Genomic DNA, 16,028 nt, shown 5'->3' with positions numbered 1-16,028 from the left:
GTTGAGACCTATGACAATCAGCCCCTATCAGAGGTTTGGAGTCGACACCAAGACAGCAGAAATCCACAGTATGGACACTAGGCCCCAGCGGTGAATTCTGGACTGTGTGTAGATTCTCTCCTTCCAGACCCTCACCCCCACCGCATCTCCATCCCTCGGAAACACTGGCCTTCACAGCACAGGGAGAAACCAAATGAGGTGCTCATGACTCAACCACAGTAAAGGACAGGCTCAGATAAGATGTCAATTAATGTGACAATTCATGGTGAATCTATGTTCATAAAAGTTTATTTGGCTCATCCTGATCAAGTTTAATAATATGTAACAGATTATTTTAAGAACATGAATAATTATAACAATTCTCCTGTCATGACAGTTCTCTGCGAACTCATGGTCAATCAGCAGCATGTCCCTTTACTCAAAAAGTAAAGCTTCCCTCTGAGGACAAATGGCACGTGAGGAGTGATATGCATTGCATTTTCTTAAAGGAAAAAAAAAAGCAAAACCTAAACACTTTATATTTACAAATTTTCCACTTAAAACTGGTCAGTGCGATTAACTCTGTTTTAAAATATAAGTTTCTAATGCCGTGTAGGGTTCAATATACAAATCATAGCTGGATTTAAGGTGCTGGGATATGAGGACGAATACATTCCAAAGAGATTGCTCGACAGACCAGCTAGACTTCCTGCGGGTATCTTTGGGATGCCGGCACGGGTAGGGGAGGATAGATACCAGCGGCAGAGTATTCAGGAACAGACTGGGAACTGTTGGTGTCCCCACCCCACGCTTCTGCAGAGGGCTTTGGACTCCAAGTGCATCTTACTCAAGCTGTGAGGACATGGTTACTTTGAATTCTTTGTCATGGGTTCTCCAGGTTGATAGCTGCCTCCTCAGGACATTGGGGTTGGTAAACCCCTTTAAACACCTAGTTTCTCTCTCTGTGTTTCTTGCCCCCAAGGTGACTAGCCCTCCAGTAACTCCCTTAGGAGTGCTCCTGGTTAGCCCTAAATGAATGCTCAGGTTCAAGGGCAACATTAATCAAGGCTGACGGGCCCTCTGTGGAACCTTCCCTCCTTACTCGTTTGTTTCTGTGGAAAACACCTTATTGCGCCTCCTACAAATGAGCAATCTGTGCGGAGAATATTTGGTTATGAAGCAGGTTTGGAGAGGAGCTGTGTACGTGGGTGTTGTGGGATGCTGGGAATTGGACAAGAGGGATTCTTGAAATCGCCATCTTCAAACTCATCCGTGTATGACATCCATTGGGGAGTGGGGGCTGGGCTGTGTCAGTGCATAGGGCATGCTGGAGGAGGTGGCACACACAGGTCTGGGAGGGGACAATTCACCCAGAGACCCTGACCCTCTCTGATCTGAAGCAACAACTTCAGCCGGTCTTGAGTTTGGGCAAATACAGGGATGTGGCGGGTGAGGGAGGACATTTAAGCACTTGGGGGAGTCATAAAAATGTCTGGCAGCTGGGAGAAAGAAAGTGGTTCTGATTCTAGTTTTCAAATACAGGAACATTGTTCTAACTTAAAAGAATGGATGGGACAGATGGAAAGGGACAGCTAGAAGCACTTGGGACCAAGTTTGCTGACCAAGCTAGAGTGACCCCAGTAGAGGAAGACATTATTCTGTGGTCAAATCCTGGTCCAGGGGGCAGGAGCCTGGGATTCAGACTTCACCCTGACAGTCAGTAGGCCTGTGGTCCTAACTCAGACACGGCTTCTCTGGGCCACGTGTCCATTTTGAGACTATGTGGGTCGCATGGCTTGGAATCTATGTCTGCAAGCTGCTTCTGCCCCCTTGACCTTGGTCGGGCTGTGGGCTGCTGTCCGACATCCCTTTCATCCCTGCATTCTGTCACTTATACAACACAGGCCTCCCACTTCGACCGGAAAGTGATAGCTCCCAGTCGGGCTCCATTCCAACCCGTTCCCAGAGGTTAAAGGCTAGTTATTAAGGCAGTTTAAGAAATGGACATTCTTCTCGCTCCCCGGATCCTCGGGTGTTCTGCTAACCCCAATGCAGCAGAGAGGGGCTGAAGGAAGGGCGAGGGGAGCAAGGAAGTAGTCCAGCTTTCTGGGAGGCATCTTGCTCTGGAAGTTCTCCCGCACCCCTGTGTGCTCACCACCTTTCTTTGGAGAAGGCTTCTGTCTGGACAAGGTCGCCAGGGTGCTCAGGGATGCACGCACCGTTGAGGTCTCCCAGTTTGTTTTCCGGTAGGTCCTCGGGTTTTGTGCAGAGCTTTAGGGCACGCGAGATGAACACATCTAAGTCGAACTGGGGACTAGCACCCCCATCGATGGGTGTTGGGTGTCCTGGGGGCGAGACAGAGAGGCGATGCTCCGGAGCATCAGGGGGAGGACTTGCACGCTCAGGGCCGCTTTGCGTGCTCTTGACCCACTGAGCAATCTCTAGGAAGAGGCTAGCCGGCTCATCCTCACGTGACACCGGGTCTGCTGCTACCGCAGCCATGGTGGGCGTGCTGGCTGCCTGCTTCCAGTGTGAGAGGTCCAGGATGAGCTTGGGCTCTGAGTAGTGGTGGGGCTTGTTGTCGCGCCACAGCAGCTTATCTAGGTAGGATGGGGACCCCACCTTGTAGTCGCAGGAGCGCCCATAGTCGGCCTCAAAGGCGCGCTCCATCGACGAGTGCGACTGTTCCAGGAAACGCTCGGAGCTGCTTTGCGAGTCTTTACGTGGGTCTACCTGAACATCCTCAGTCAGCGGCGCAGAGCCAGCGCGTGGGTCACGCTGCACCTCACTGGTATCCTGGCACCGGTCAGGCCTCCACTCCAGATCTGACGACAGGCTCACAGGGTACCTGCAAGGGTGCAATTGGAGATGCGTTGGTAGGCCCAGGCGGGACGGGGAGCCAAATTGCTTTATCCCTGACTGCCAGTGCATGGGGCCTGTGAGACTGCATTTCTAGCAGGCGCCCTGTTGCTGCTGATCCTTAGACCGCACTTTGAGGGGCAAGCCCTAACGGGTGCTTCCTAACCATGGATCAGATTTGAGTCGTAGAGGAAGATTGAAATAAGTACCAGGTATCCCTTGCTGCCCACTACTGAGGTTCTGGTTCAATAGGTCTAGATGGCCCTGCTTGGGCATATTTGTGAGACTCCCCCAGGGATTCTAAGATGTAGCCAGGGCTGATAACCTCTGCCATGATGGATCTGGACAGGTGCCCTGTAGCACCTTGTGTCCAAGCAGAGCAGATGGCGCCTGCAGAAAGATCACAGACACCATCAGGGGAGGCCAAAGATCCTTGGAATTCTGCCCTCCTATGGCTGCCCTGCAGCCAAGGAAGGTGCAATCAGATAGCCAAGAGCAAATGAAGGGCAGATGGGCGGGCAGGCGGCTGGCTGTCAGCTCTAGCTGGAACCTTTTCTTATGACAGGTGCTCGGGAAGGGAACACAGACAAGGTGGCAGCTCCTGGACAGCCATGCCCTGAGCCAGAGGCCTGGTGCTCACACAGCACAATTAGACCAGCCAAGGCCAGGCAGCTGCAGCCCGGAGACTATGGGGTACTCTGGCTGTAGCGGGAGAGGCAGGGGAAAGGCTTGAGTTGCCCACCTCCCAGGCATGGCTCTCAACTCAGCACTGCCCTCTCCCTGAACGGCCTTGAGATTTCAGGGTCCTTTAGGAGAAGAGCTGGGAATGCCAGCATTTTAACGGTACATTCTCTATTGCCATTGCAGCAATAGAGGACTTAGTGTTACTGCCACAGCCTTAAAGGGGAACAGTTAGCACACCACAAAGGTGAAGGCCACCGTAGCCGTGTCGTGGACTTGATCATCCTGGTTCCTTGTGCAGGTGTGACGGGGAAGGCTGGGAGCAAGAGTGTCCGGGTTGATACTATCCTGAATTGACAAGCAGTGACCTTAGTGGCCCTGCTATAGTCTTCCCTGGTGCCAATCCAACATTGTGTGCCCTGAATTCTGTGGCATAGACAGTGTGTGTGTGGGGACACGAGTCTAAGAACACAGTCTAGAGCAACCCCAGCATGAGGCTGGCAGAGGAGTCTATAAATTGCTATCTGCTGACAAGAAGAAGCTGGCAAACCTGCCCCAAATAACAGTGCCCTGCCCCCTCTTGGCGCCCCCTCAATTTGAAACCTATCATCTGTCAAATGACTAAAAAAGAGAAATTGCCTCTCTGTCACTTATGTAACAAGCTGTCACATTCCCATGGCAGCGAGGCACCCGGTTAGTCCCCTTGGAACTGATGCAGCTAAGCAAGCACCCTCTCCTCTGCCTTTCCTAAACTGAGCAGACATCAAGAGGGTGGTGTCCCAGTGCCTGATGGGAGAAATCCAGGCCAGGCCAGGAACTGCACTCGTACTACTCCCGCAAGGACGGTTTAAAAATCTGCTCTCTAATACTGACACCTGTCAAGGGTCCGTAAGCCAAGTGAAGCTTAGCAACAAAGCTCTTAGTAGTTTGGGGCACTGGTACAGTTTGGAGATGGCCCTGCATGGGTTTTCTGGGTAACAGGATGCCAGTGCCTTAACCTCTCGAAGCTGTGGCTTTCTCACGGGCAATAACCGTGGCACTGCCTCCTTCAGGGACACTTGCAGGTGTGAATGATGTGCAAAACGAGAAATGCTTTGTGACAGCGAATTCTGCACTCTTTTCTCTTGCTTTGCATGCTTTTTGTGGCCTTTCCAAGGGCAAAATCCTGCCTGACAATGGAGGTCAGGGGCAGAGTGGCTACCTCGCGTACTCTAGGAGAAAAACTCCAGTCTGTTGTTCAGGAAACACTACAGTAGACACACACCGACACCTGCCCAGTGTGCATGCACTGAGTCGTATGTTCAGTGGTCTTAGGGTATCAAGGAAAGCTGGGGGCTTTGGTCTGCAGACTGGAAGTCCCTGACTCATGGACAGCACCAAGCTGGCTACTCGCTGGGACTGTCTGGGGACAGGAGGTAGGCAGGGAGCTGAGCTGGGGAAAGGAAATGGAGGTCACGGAGGCAAAAGGGATGTGAGAGGAGATGGGGCATGGCCCTGGACACCAGCCCTGGACACACACCTGTCCCAGTTGGAGAGCTGGCTCTGGCTGGCAGCCATCAACACGATGTCATCAATCTCGTCTTCAATGCGGAAGGGGTGTTGTGAGGTGGGCTCATCCTCGGGGCATGAATAAGGGCTCATGTAGGGGTGCTGCAACCCCATCTCCGCTGTCAGGCGGTCCATGGGGTTAAAGGTTAGGATCTTCTCCAGAAAGTCAATGGCTGTAGGGAGCAAAGCCAGGCAGAAAGGTCATGTACCGCTCCTGTGTTAGCATGGTGGCAGGCCCTGGTACTTTTCAACTTTGTGTTTGCAGAAAGTAGTTCTTGGTTTTTGCAGCAGTACTAAAGGGAGGTGCGGCCGGGTAAGGTGACATGCTGAAGGTCTCACTGCTGGGGAGCAAGTTGAGGCCACAGTCTCAACACTGGACCACTCTAAACATAGGGGGCTATTCTTGAGACACACGTGCTCACTTCCACTGGGATCCCCCTGGAGACAGCTGGGGCAGCTCGGAGGAGTGGGAATCTAGAGTATTCAAACACTACTTGTTGACTGGGTTTGAGGACTTCTGGAGGAGGGGCAAGAGTCCATGGGAGAACATGCTGAATGTGGAGATGTACAGAGAGGGAGGGGCAGGAGCTCATGGGAGAAAGCCCTGATGGGAAATGGAGGTGTGTATGGCAGTTGTGTGTTTGTGTGTGTGCACGTGCCACGGCTCCTGTCTGAGGCCAGAGTTCTTTCCACAATATGTCACCCTTGGAATTCTCACCAAGACAGATGAATTAATATTCAAAATTACTCAGCACTCAGCCGTACCCTCCTGTGCCTGGCAGCCACCAGCCAGTGACTAGATGCAGGGGACTCTGAGGCGGGGGGCACAGATACCTAGGAAAGGAAGGTTATCTGCCAACCGGTATGGCCGTACTCTCAGCAGTTGACAGCTGTCTGGGATGTGCTGGCTGTTCAGCATCCTGCACCGTGGCTACTGTGCATCCCCCCTGAGTGGGACTGTGTCCCGTTTCATCTCAAGGCCTGGTTTAGGGACGTGTAGTGCTTCTCACCCCTGTCATTTCACTGGCTCCATTTGGGTCGTGTTCCAGCCCACACAGTGAAAAAGAGACAGAGCCGAGCCTGCGATACTCTTAAGGTTCCTCAGGCGGAACTCAAACCTGCCCCTCACTACTGTCCTGGACTTCTTTGCAGGAAACACCAGCAATGTAAACTCAATGACTTCAGAAGGTTACCAGCTTCCCAAGAGGATGCAGTGGTCTTGTATGACCCTGGCTGGAAGACCATTTAAGTACCAGAGACCCTCTGAACATTCCCTGACTGTAGACCTGGAAGAAATTCCACCTCAGATTGCTCAGGACTGTACAAATCCAGGCATGGGACAGCTCCAGACTGGCAAGTCTTTCCTCTCTGGGCTTCCCCTTAGTCCCATGTGTTGCCCATGGCCTTTAGGAAGGTGACAACGGTCCGCTGCCATCTGCCATCCTTCTAAAGAAAGGCAGGGAAGCTGGGAGGAGAGATCCCTAGCTCCAGGCTGCTCCCCTGATGGGCGAGATTGTCCTTGTTCCTCTCCATCCAGTGCCCGACATATCTGCCCCCTCTAACTTTACCCCTGGACTTAGCTCTGCTGTCTCTGATCCCTAAACCGGAGTTACCCCTCTGTTTTATTGGCCTTTGTTTTAAGATGATGGTTGTGCTCTCTCTACAAATCCCTTCTCGTGGCACCCCATTGGCCTGGATCAAGACTCTCCTGAGTGAGAATGGCTTGTGACTGGGGCCATTCTGGACTAATATGTCTCCCACTTTCAGCCCAACCCCCAGTCTCCACACCTACAGGAGTTTGTGCAGACTGCTGGCCTCTGTTGGATATGATTGCCCAGGGCAGCCTTGCACACTTTCTTTACCAAACTAGAGGCAACACTTGGCATCAGGTCCCAGCTCCCTGGCCTTTCACCTGTCATGCGATGGTCACTCAAGCTGCTGAGCAATGCTGTCATTTAGTTGGAATCTCTTTCCCTCTGGGGGTACAGCCAGGCAGATCCTTTGGCAGAGGGAACAAAGTTGAGGGCCACCATGGTTCCACTGGGCTTTTTCTCCCTCTGCCAGTTCAAGTCCATGATGCCCCATTATCTCAAGGCCAGAGGTCACTGGGGTTATCTTTGAAGACAAGAGGCAGACTGGGAAACACAGTGGACGGTGAAGTCATTAAGGCTTGAAGGGGCACTTGGTCAGCTCCAGGATCAAGTACGGACATAGAGAAGGTGGCCTGTGGAAGCCCATAGCATCTGGGCCCTTCTTCTCCTGATTGACCATGACATTCATCCATTGACTCCTCCACCTCCTCCAGTTCAGCTCCTTGATCTTTTCCAGCACCTGGTGGCTCTCTTTTGTCCCTCCAAACCCCTGGACTCAGCGGTCCCTAGGATGTGTTCCTTGACATTCATACTCAACTAGGAAGGGCTTCCTTGTCTTCTGAGGTTAGACTGCCTATGTCCCTTTGGATTCTCGTGCCTAATCCAATTTCCCAGCTTCAGGGGACTCTCATACATTGACTGGTTATGACAAGGAGCTTTGTCTTCTGTCAGGTGTTGACTTTGTCTGGAGGCAGCGTCCACCCCTCTCAAAGCCACATTGGTGAGGGGCTGCTGGGGGTGGCTGCTTGCAGACAGGAACGGACTGAGCAATGAAGTCAGATCTAGGATTCCTGGAGCTCAGGCACTGGCTCCATTTCCCACCTTTCTCAGGGGGATGAGGGTCACATGGTAAGTGGCAGCACTCGAAGAGGTGTCCGAGTACCTGAGTGACCTCGTAGAGCAAACCCATCATATCGGCCCAGACCACTTGCCATCACTTCACTCTGTTAACAGAACAATAAACTTCAAAACATTTCTTTTTCTCAATAAGAAATACATCTTACTCAAGCTGTTGGGATCTGGGATCCTTCATAAAATCGGCTGAGGTTGTATCCCACCTATATGTGAGACCCACTGATAATGTAGCACCCATGACCTACTGAGCAACTCTTGCACCATGGGCTTTGCTGAGCTCATGTTACCGCTCCTGTTAACTGCTACAACCACCCCACTGTGGTTTGGATTGGAACTGTCCCCCAAAGATGGGTGTTGAAGGCTTGGTCCCCAGAGCAGCGATAGTCAGAGGGAGGCCTTTGGGAAAGGAGGGCTCTGACCTTACCCGTGGATCCATCCATAAGTGCACTCATAACTATAGACTATTAGGAGAGCAAGCGAGGTCTGATTGGAGGAAGTGGGTTCCTGGGGTACACTCTTCAGGGGTGTGCCCTGTTGGTGGCACTTGCTCATCTGTGTGTGTGTACCACCTTCCCTTGATCCTGGTTCAAGATGATGACACCGTCAGTCACTGGGAACTGAGCATCCGTGTAGCCCTGAAGCTGAGAATGCACACATTCTCTGTACTCTGTCTAGCCTCAGGGGAGAGAAAACAGGGAAGCAGACACGAGAGGAGCATGGAAGCTGCCATGTGGCCAGAAAGCACAGGTTGATTGTGTTCTTTATCCAAGCGTTGCCACCTTATTCTTTTGAATTTCAGATATTTTCTGTTTTTCTTTTTAATATTTATATATTTCTTACTGGTTGTGAACCCATAATCCCCAAACCTAAACACCTAAGTGTTCTAAAATGGGAAACTTGTTGAGCTTGTAGCTAGGAAAAACACCAGTTGCCAAGGGGTGCTTGGTGTCTGAATCTCATGTTCTGCTCTTTGGATGGAGGCCCACACGTCATTGCCCCTGCCTCAAACGGTGAAGCCAGAGCTCAGCCTCTTGGCATGGTGCCCCGGTGCAGGCTTGGGTACCTACCTTCACTGTTGACATCGGGGAGCAGCTTGCGCAGTGGCCTCTTCACCTCCCAGGTGCTATTGACGAAGGACGGCATCACCTTGAGTAGCTCTTCCTTGTCTTCCTCCCGGACCACAGGGATGGTCTCTAGGATGAGCTGCATCTGTTCCAGCTCATGAGCCCCTGGGGAGGCAAACACCACATGGGTAAGTTGTTTCCCTGGACAGCTGTGTATGTGGACATTCCAGAGCAGCTCCAGTTGGCTAGAGAGGTAACACCGTGGGGCAGCAGGCAGCTCTTGGCTCAGAGCTGAGGGACTTGGGTTCTAATATGCCCTCTACCACTAAATTAGCTGTGTGGCCATTGCAGAATGCTTGCTGTCTTTGGTGGCTCTGATAAATATAAAAAGCAGGGATTTCTTCTGGTTGAACATGACACATCCCTCCAGGGCTCCTGTATTTGAATGCTCAGACCCCAGTGGGCAGTGTTGTGTTGGGAGATTGTGGGCTTTTGTGATCTAGGGCTTATTTCGTTGACACAGGCCACTAGGGGAAGACTTTGTGGTTTAGAGCCCTGCTTCTGACCTGAGCTCTCTGCTTCTTGTCCACCCCTGAGACACGATCAGCTGTGCAATAAGCTCCCACTGCCAGTGACTAGGCCACTTCAGCCACCAAGCCTTCCCTGTCGTGACACTAAGTCAGGACAGACCGCTGCTTCCTTGAGGTGTTTCTGCCAAGTGTTTTGTCATTCAGTCATCAGGGAAGTAAGGGGTACAGGCTTGTATTGTATCTACTTCTGTCTGAGGCTTGTCTCTTCCGCTAGCATCTGGCGTCTCATGTGATCTGAGTCAGCTGATGCTGAGGAGATGGGGAGCAGCCAGGCTACAGCTTTGCACACTCTCTCCTAGGCTGAGGAAGAAACAATGATAAGGCTAGAGAGAGCCTTAAGTTTCCACAGGAGGAGCCCATCCAGGAAAGTCTCAGGGAATAACTGTTGGCTCCAGAAGGCCCTCTGAGCACACTCCTTGTGTGGGCACAGGGCGGAAGGTGGCTTCTGCCAGGTCAGAAGGAGACATGGTTGGGTGGATAGAGACAGGCAGTGACTCACCCATTTGCTCATTCATTCAATAGTTATATACTGAGTGCTGTGGTGGTTTGAATGGGAATGGCCTCCGTAGTCCATCCTCTCAAGTTTGAATACTTAGTCACCAGGGAGTGGAACTGTTTTGGAAATGACTAGGAGGTGTGGCCTTGTTGGAGGTGTGTCACTGAGGGGTGGGCTTTGAGGTTCAAAAGCCCACACCAGGCCCAGTGTCTCTCTCCCTGCTGCCTGCAGATCAGGATGTTGGTCATGGACTCACCCTCTGACGCTGTAAGCAAGCCACAATTATTTGTTTTCTTTTGTTACATTGCCTTGGTCATGGTGTCTCTTCACAGCAATAGGATGCTAACTAGGCCAGGAGCCTGCTCTATGCCAGGCACCACGCTGAATGTGCAAGTTCTCCCTGCTGTAAGGCGGTTTTTCCTTCCTCTCAGCCTCAAGGCTCTTCTGATTCCTCTCTGCCAGGCTGGACCCTCATACTCATCCCTCCTGGAAAGGCCTCCCCGGCCACTCACTTGCACAGGAGCCCCCCTTTGTCCACTGGCTTCTGCAGAGTCCCAGTCTTCCACAGCTGATGGCTTGGGGAGTATCATACCTTAGTACTTCATCCAGCACTATGCCTATTCAAGGGCCCACAGCTTTGGGAAGTCCCTTAAAGAGAGGTCTTTTCTCCCTGTCCTGAGCTCAAAGAGAGTCAGCTAAGGGACTTTAGGAGGCTCTTGTGGGCTATTCTCTCTAGACGAGCACTTTAATCATTTTCTAGGGGACTAAAAGGTCAGCAATGATCAAGTCAAAGACAGATGCTGGTACTCTCTAACCCACTCCTCTCCCCTGTGACACAGAGACCAGTAACACACAGCCCTGAGCTGGGAGTCCTTTTTCTCCTTTGTGAGCCCCTGCTAGGAAGCTACTGTGTCCTACCTGAGGCAGCAAGTGGGGTCTCATGAACTATGCCGTGGAGAAAGGGCAGGAACCTGGGAGTCAGGCAGCCCTGGGGGCCCATCAACTCTTCCATCAACACCTTGGAGAAGTCGGATGACTTCTGACACTTACAATGTCTGGGAAAGAAACCCATCCTGTTGGCACACCAGGAGGTGCCAGCTCAGGCTAATGTATGGTAAGCCCTGGCTTTCACTGCTTCCTGGAGCTGGGGAACATGAATTTCTCAGAGAAGCCAAGGACATAAATCCACGTGGGAAACTGATGCTGTCATCATCCCTGGTGAGCTTTGGGGATAGATGTTACTTGAGGGAGGGACATTGACATTCTGAGTTTATTAAGGAGCCACTGGAAACCGGGAGCCGGGTGCTGCCACTGTGACCTCTCTCCCTTCTCTTCTGACGTGTCCTTGGGGTTAGAGACACTCTTACTAGCTGTTGGCTTTCCTACCTCCCTGGTAACGAAGCTCTGGATGTCACTGTCTGCTTGAGCATAGCCTTGGTTCTCCAACACTGTAGCCTGAGGGACCGGGGCTGGTTTAAAATTTCGAGAGCCAGCGAGAGCATCATTTTGTGCCAATAGGTGGGAAACGGGGGAGGTTGGAGGGATCTAAGATTGAGGAAACAACCTGAGAAGCAGGTCTTGAGACCTGGTCCAGAGAGGGAGGTAGAAGCTGGCAACCCAGGGACGAGTTAGAAGGAGCAGCGGACAGTTGGCTGCTAACCAGCACGACAGGATGAGGGTAAAATGGGTTCTCCTGAATTAAGAGCAGTCAGGCCTACGGTCTGGGTGTACAGAGCATCTATGCCCAATTTCTTCATGTACTCCACTGAGGTGGTGGTATCAGAACACAGCAAAATGGCTAGTTAATTGCAGAAGTCCTGTGCTCATAAGGCTAATTTGAGCTTTTATAATATTTTTGTATGAAATCATAATACTATGTCTACAAGAAGTATCATAAAAACCACGGAAGTATTTCAGCAAATGATTAGCATTTTGGGGGCTCAGGGAGTGTTTTGTACACGGTTTGAACAACACTGGGAAGGAAGCACGGGGCCTTGGTTAGTAACTTACCAGCGAAGAGCATTTTCCCTGTGAGCATCTCAGCTAGGATGCAGCCAGCTGCCCACATGTCGATGGCTTTTGTGTAGTTGTTGGGAGACAGGAGCAGTCGTGGAGAACGGTACCACTTTGTCACCAACCCTTCCGACAGATAACCCTAAAAAGATAAAGTCCTCTATGTTATCAGCCAGAGATCTGCCATCCCTCCCACCCTCTTGGTTTTCCTCACAGGGAGGATTGGAGCTCCTTCCAGAATCCCTCCTGCCCTTGTTCCTTTTCTCTTGACCATAGCTGTGGAACCTTATGAGAGGATTCTTCATCATAGAAGGGAGGGATCCAGGGTATCATTATTTTGGAATGAATGGCTTTCCACACCCCCTGATATAACCAAGTCTGTTCACACTGGTGCAGAGAAAAGTGAAGAGGAGCCATGCTCAAGTTCATTGCTGCCATCAACTAATGTTATAAAACATTGGAATTATATTTATCTGGTAGCTGAATCTGAGAAGTAGCCATAGATTTGAAATTGAGCCAGTGAAATTGGTACTGATGATGGGAATTAACACTGTCCCAACAGGTACCAGGCAGGTCCCTGATGAGAACAGGAAAGACCTTAAAGATACAGGCAAATGATAACACCCACCAAAACTGCCCTGAGTCACAGGGCAGCCAGGGCTTCTGTAGGACCAGGAGAGCCTGGGGATTCTACAGAGCTTAAGCAATGATTCTCAACCTTCCTAATGCTGTGGCCCTTTAATACAGTTCCTCATGTTGTGGTGACCTCCAACCATAAGATTATTTTCATTGCCACTTCATAACCATCATTGTGCTACTGTTATGAATCGCAATATAAATATTTTTGAGATACAGGTTTGCCCAAGGGTGTTATGACCCACACACATTGAGGATTAGATATTTTGGCTGATTTGGGTCACTGTTTATGATTTGTAGTCTGGGTTCAGTCCCAGTTGCACATGGTGACAACATTTGATGCACAGACAGGGAAATACATTTAGGCAACATAGAACTAGTCTTCTCTGTAATTCAGAAACTGGGCTGGACAGTGTAGCCAGATTGTCGGTGTGGATTTCCTGGAATGGTTTATCACTGAATGAAAATCCAAAGACTCATTTGTAGGTAAACGTTAGGACTAAGAGGACCATAGGAAATTCTGGGATTGGTCTTGCTATTTGCTGTGGCTCCCAGTTTGGCATCCAAATTTTTCTTTGTTCAGATATAAAGAGTATCACAGACTCAGGTTAAACCAGATGAAAAAATGAGGAAGCCCAGGTACCCAGGAGCTTTTGATGCATGAGTCTGACGCCTCTTCACTGGCAGAGCAAAGATGAAGAGTAGGCTCAAGACTGGAAAAATAAAGGGAGGGCTGAGGGGAGATGCTTGTGATATTGTCATGTGTAGATTTGGGGGTTTGCTCCTGGCTCCTACTTCCCTCCCCAAGTCAGGCCCTGGCAACTAGAATCCTTCACACCCAGGGCAGCTGATGGCAGCTCTAATTTTCTTGCATCTTTCTGTCTTGGAGTTGGTTATAAAGACATTCTCGGATCTATCCTTGTCCAATACCGACCATAAAGGCACCTCTCATTTTTGGGGGTTCTTGTTCTACAAACCAGAAATAAACAGGCTGCAAAGGGATCAGGAAGAACCTAGGTGCCCTGCTCACTCTGAGAGTTTTGTCTGACCTATTTCAATATTTTAATTTTTTTGGTCCAGTCACCTTTCTATACAATTGCATACATTTCAGTCGGGCTTGGTTAGGGAAGTCTCCATGAAGACAGACGGGGCAGGCTTTCCTTGAAGGTGGTGTGTCCAGAGAAAGCCTGGATGTCCCACACCTTTGCACCATATTTCACCTTATTGCAGCCCCTCATCTGTGTTCTTTGAACTTCAACCTGTGGACGTGTGTCCTTGCGTTCTGAACCAAATGAGCTGAATCCAGGGAGAGGTCATGGAAGCCTAGCTGCTGGGTCAAAACTTCCAGAGACAGGGACTTGGTACTGCTGTCTAAAGTTGGGACTTCCCAGTAGGATCTGATGCTATCGCCAGCTAGACAGCATCCAGGTTCAACTGACTTTAAGGACATTGTGGTTTTTTTTTTTTTTTTTTTTTGAGACAGGGTTTCTCTGTAGCTTTGGAGCCTGTCCTGGAACTAGCTCTTGTAGACCAGGCTGGTCTTGAACTCATAGATTTGCCTGCCTCTGCCTCCCGAGTGCTGGGATTAAAGGCATGCACTACTTCCTGGCTGACTTTGAGGACATTGTACTGGCTAGTTTATGTCAGCCTGATAGGCTAGAATCAGGAAAGATAGGAACCCCAACTGAGAAAATGCCTCCATAAGATTGGACTGCGGGGCAAGCCTGTAGAGAATTTTCCTAATTAGTGATTGATGTGGGAGGGCATTGTGGGCGGTGCTATCCCTGGGCTGGAGGTCCCGGGTTCTAAAAGAAAAGCAGGCTGAGCAAGCCACGGAAGCAAGTCGGTAAGCAGCACCCTCCATGGCCTCTGCGTCAGCTCCTGCCTCCAGGTTCCTGCTGTTTGAGTTCTTTTCCTGACATGAACTGTGATGTGGAAGGTATAAACCCTTTCCTCCCCACGTTGCTTTTGGTCATGGCGTTTCATCACAGCAATGGAAACCCTGAGTAGGATAGACATCTAGGCTGGTGGTCCTTGGAGAACTAGTTACTCGCTGGCTCCCTAATCACATGTCTTGGAGTCACAGAGGTGATCTCTTGGGGGTAGATAGGGAAAGGAAATGAGTGAGACTTCATTTCCCCTTCTGTCCTCAGGATGTCCTTTAGATGGCTAAAATATGCCCATCTTTGACCTCCATGCCTGACTTGCAGTGCCAGAAGCTGCTTCTCACTTTCCTCATATCCGCTGGCTGGATGGTCCTACCTGGATAAAACACCTGAGACAGAGTCATCTCTGAGCTCCTCGGTCTGTCACCCCACCCATCCCCAAGACCATCAGGTGACCCTCATGGGGAACATCTCTCATTTGTTTCACAAATGCTCCTTCCTTGCCCAGTCTCTGTGTATCTCCCTGGCAGCAACACTAAAGACTCTGAAGAACTGGCAAAAGGGATGAGCACCACCCTTGGGCGGTCTGAACCCTGTCTAATGAGAAGGTTCTGTGGGACTCATTGGCTCTTCTTTCCAAACACACTCAACCTCATGCTCGCTTCCACTTCCTACTTTCCAAGATGGGAGGGGAGGCTCTCTAGGGGTGATAGCGCTCATGGTTTGCCTCATTTTAAAAAGGAAGAGTGAGTATAATTATAGTAGTTTCACTTTTAAAAAGTCAGGTTGATTGAGATGTAATTTTTATAGAGGATAATTTGCCCTTTCCGTGTGTGGTTCTATGAGGTTCCCTTTCCCCTAACTTTTATTTTATAGGTTTATAGGTATGGGTGTTTTGCCTACATGTATGTAGGAGCTCACATTTGTGCAGTGTCCTGAGGGACCAGAAGAGGACATAGGATCTCCTGGACTTTTACAAAGAGTTAGAAAGGGTTGCAAGCCACCATGTAGGTACTGGGAATTGAACCTGGATCCTCTGGAAGGATAGCCAGTGATCTGAACCACTGAGCCGTCTCTTTAGCCCCCTTCTGTGAGTTGTGTCAAGGGAGCCTCTACTGTCCTGGTCTTGGTATTTCATAGCTCAGTTATCCCCAACAATTCCATCACATCTCCTTTTGGTCATTTCTAGCCCCAAGCATTGGCAACCATTGTTTTCTGTTCCCCTGAATTTTTGTATTTTTCAACTTTGTTTGTTGACAAAGTCTTACCATTGAAGCCTTCTATGAAGGCTGGCCTTGAACCCCTGTTCTTATTTTTTATTTATATGTGCACAACTTTTTGCCTGCATGTGTATTTATGTGCACTGAGTAAAAGCCTATTGCTCTTGAAAATTAGAAGAAGGCATAGACTCCCCAAGAACTGGAGTTTCAGTTGTGAGCCACCTGTTGGGAACCGAATCCACATTCTCTTAACCTACTCAACCGCCCCAGCCTCCAACTCTTGAATCTGCGGCCTCTGCTTTCCGAGTGCTGATATTACAAGCATGCTTC

At 50.2% G+C, this 16,028-nt stretch overlaps 1 protein-coding gene across 2 annotated transcripts in view; it reads right to left on the bottom strand.

Annotated features, from left to right (window-relative positions):
- Positions 1-270: 270 nt before the first annotated feature.
- Positions 271-16,028, bottom strand: part of Mapk4 (mitogen-activated protein kinase 4) — a 133,140-nt gene continuing 117,382 nt past the window's right edge. For both annotated transcript variants that reach the window (XM_075968321.1, XM_075968320.1), the window contains exons 3-6: positions 11,954-12,098; positions 8,861-9,022; positions 5,039-5,240; positions 271-2,827 (exon numbers count right to left, since the gene is read on the bottom strand). In XM_075968321.1, the coding sequence (XP_075824436.1) occupies positions 2,131-2,827; positions 5,039-5,240; positions 8,861-9,022; positions 11,954-12,098 (1,206 nt within the window). In that variant the 3' untranslated portion in view covers positions 271-2,130. The remainder of the gene's footprint in view (positions 2,828-5,038; positions 5,241-8,860; positions 9,023-11,953; positions 12,099-16,028) is intronic.

The sequence above is a fragment of the Microtus pennsylvanicus genome, chromosome 4 (genome assembly GCF_037038515.1).
Source record: "Microtus pennsylvanicus isolate mMicPen1 chromosome 4, mMicPen1.hap1, whole genome shotgun sequence".
Taxonomy (NCBI): domain Eukaryota; kingdom Metazoa; phylum Chordata; class Mammalia; order Rodentia; family Cricetidae; genus Microtus; species Microtus pennsylvanicus.
The sequence above is the reverse complement of the archived record's forward strand: the minus strand, read 5'-3'. Positions and strand labels throughout refer to the sequence as shown.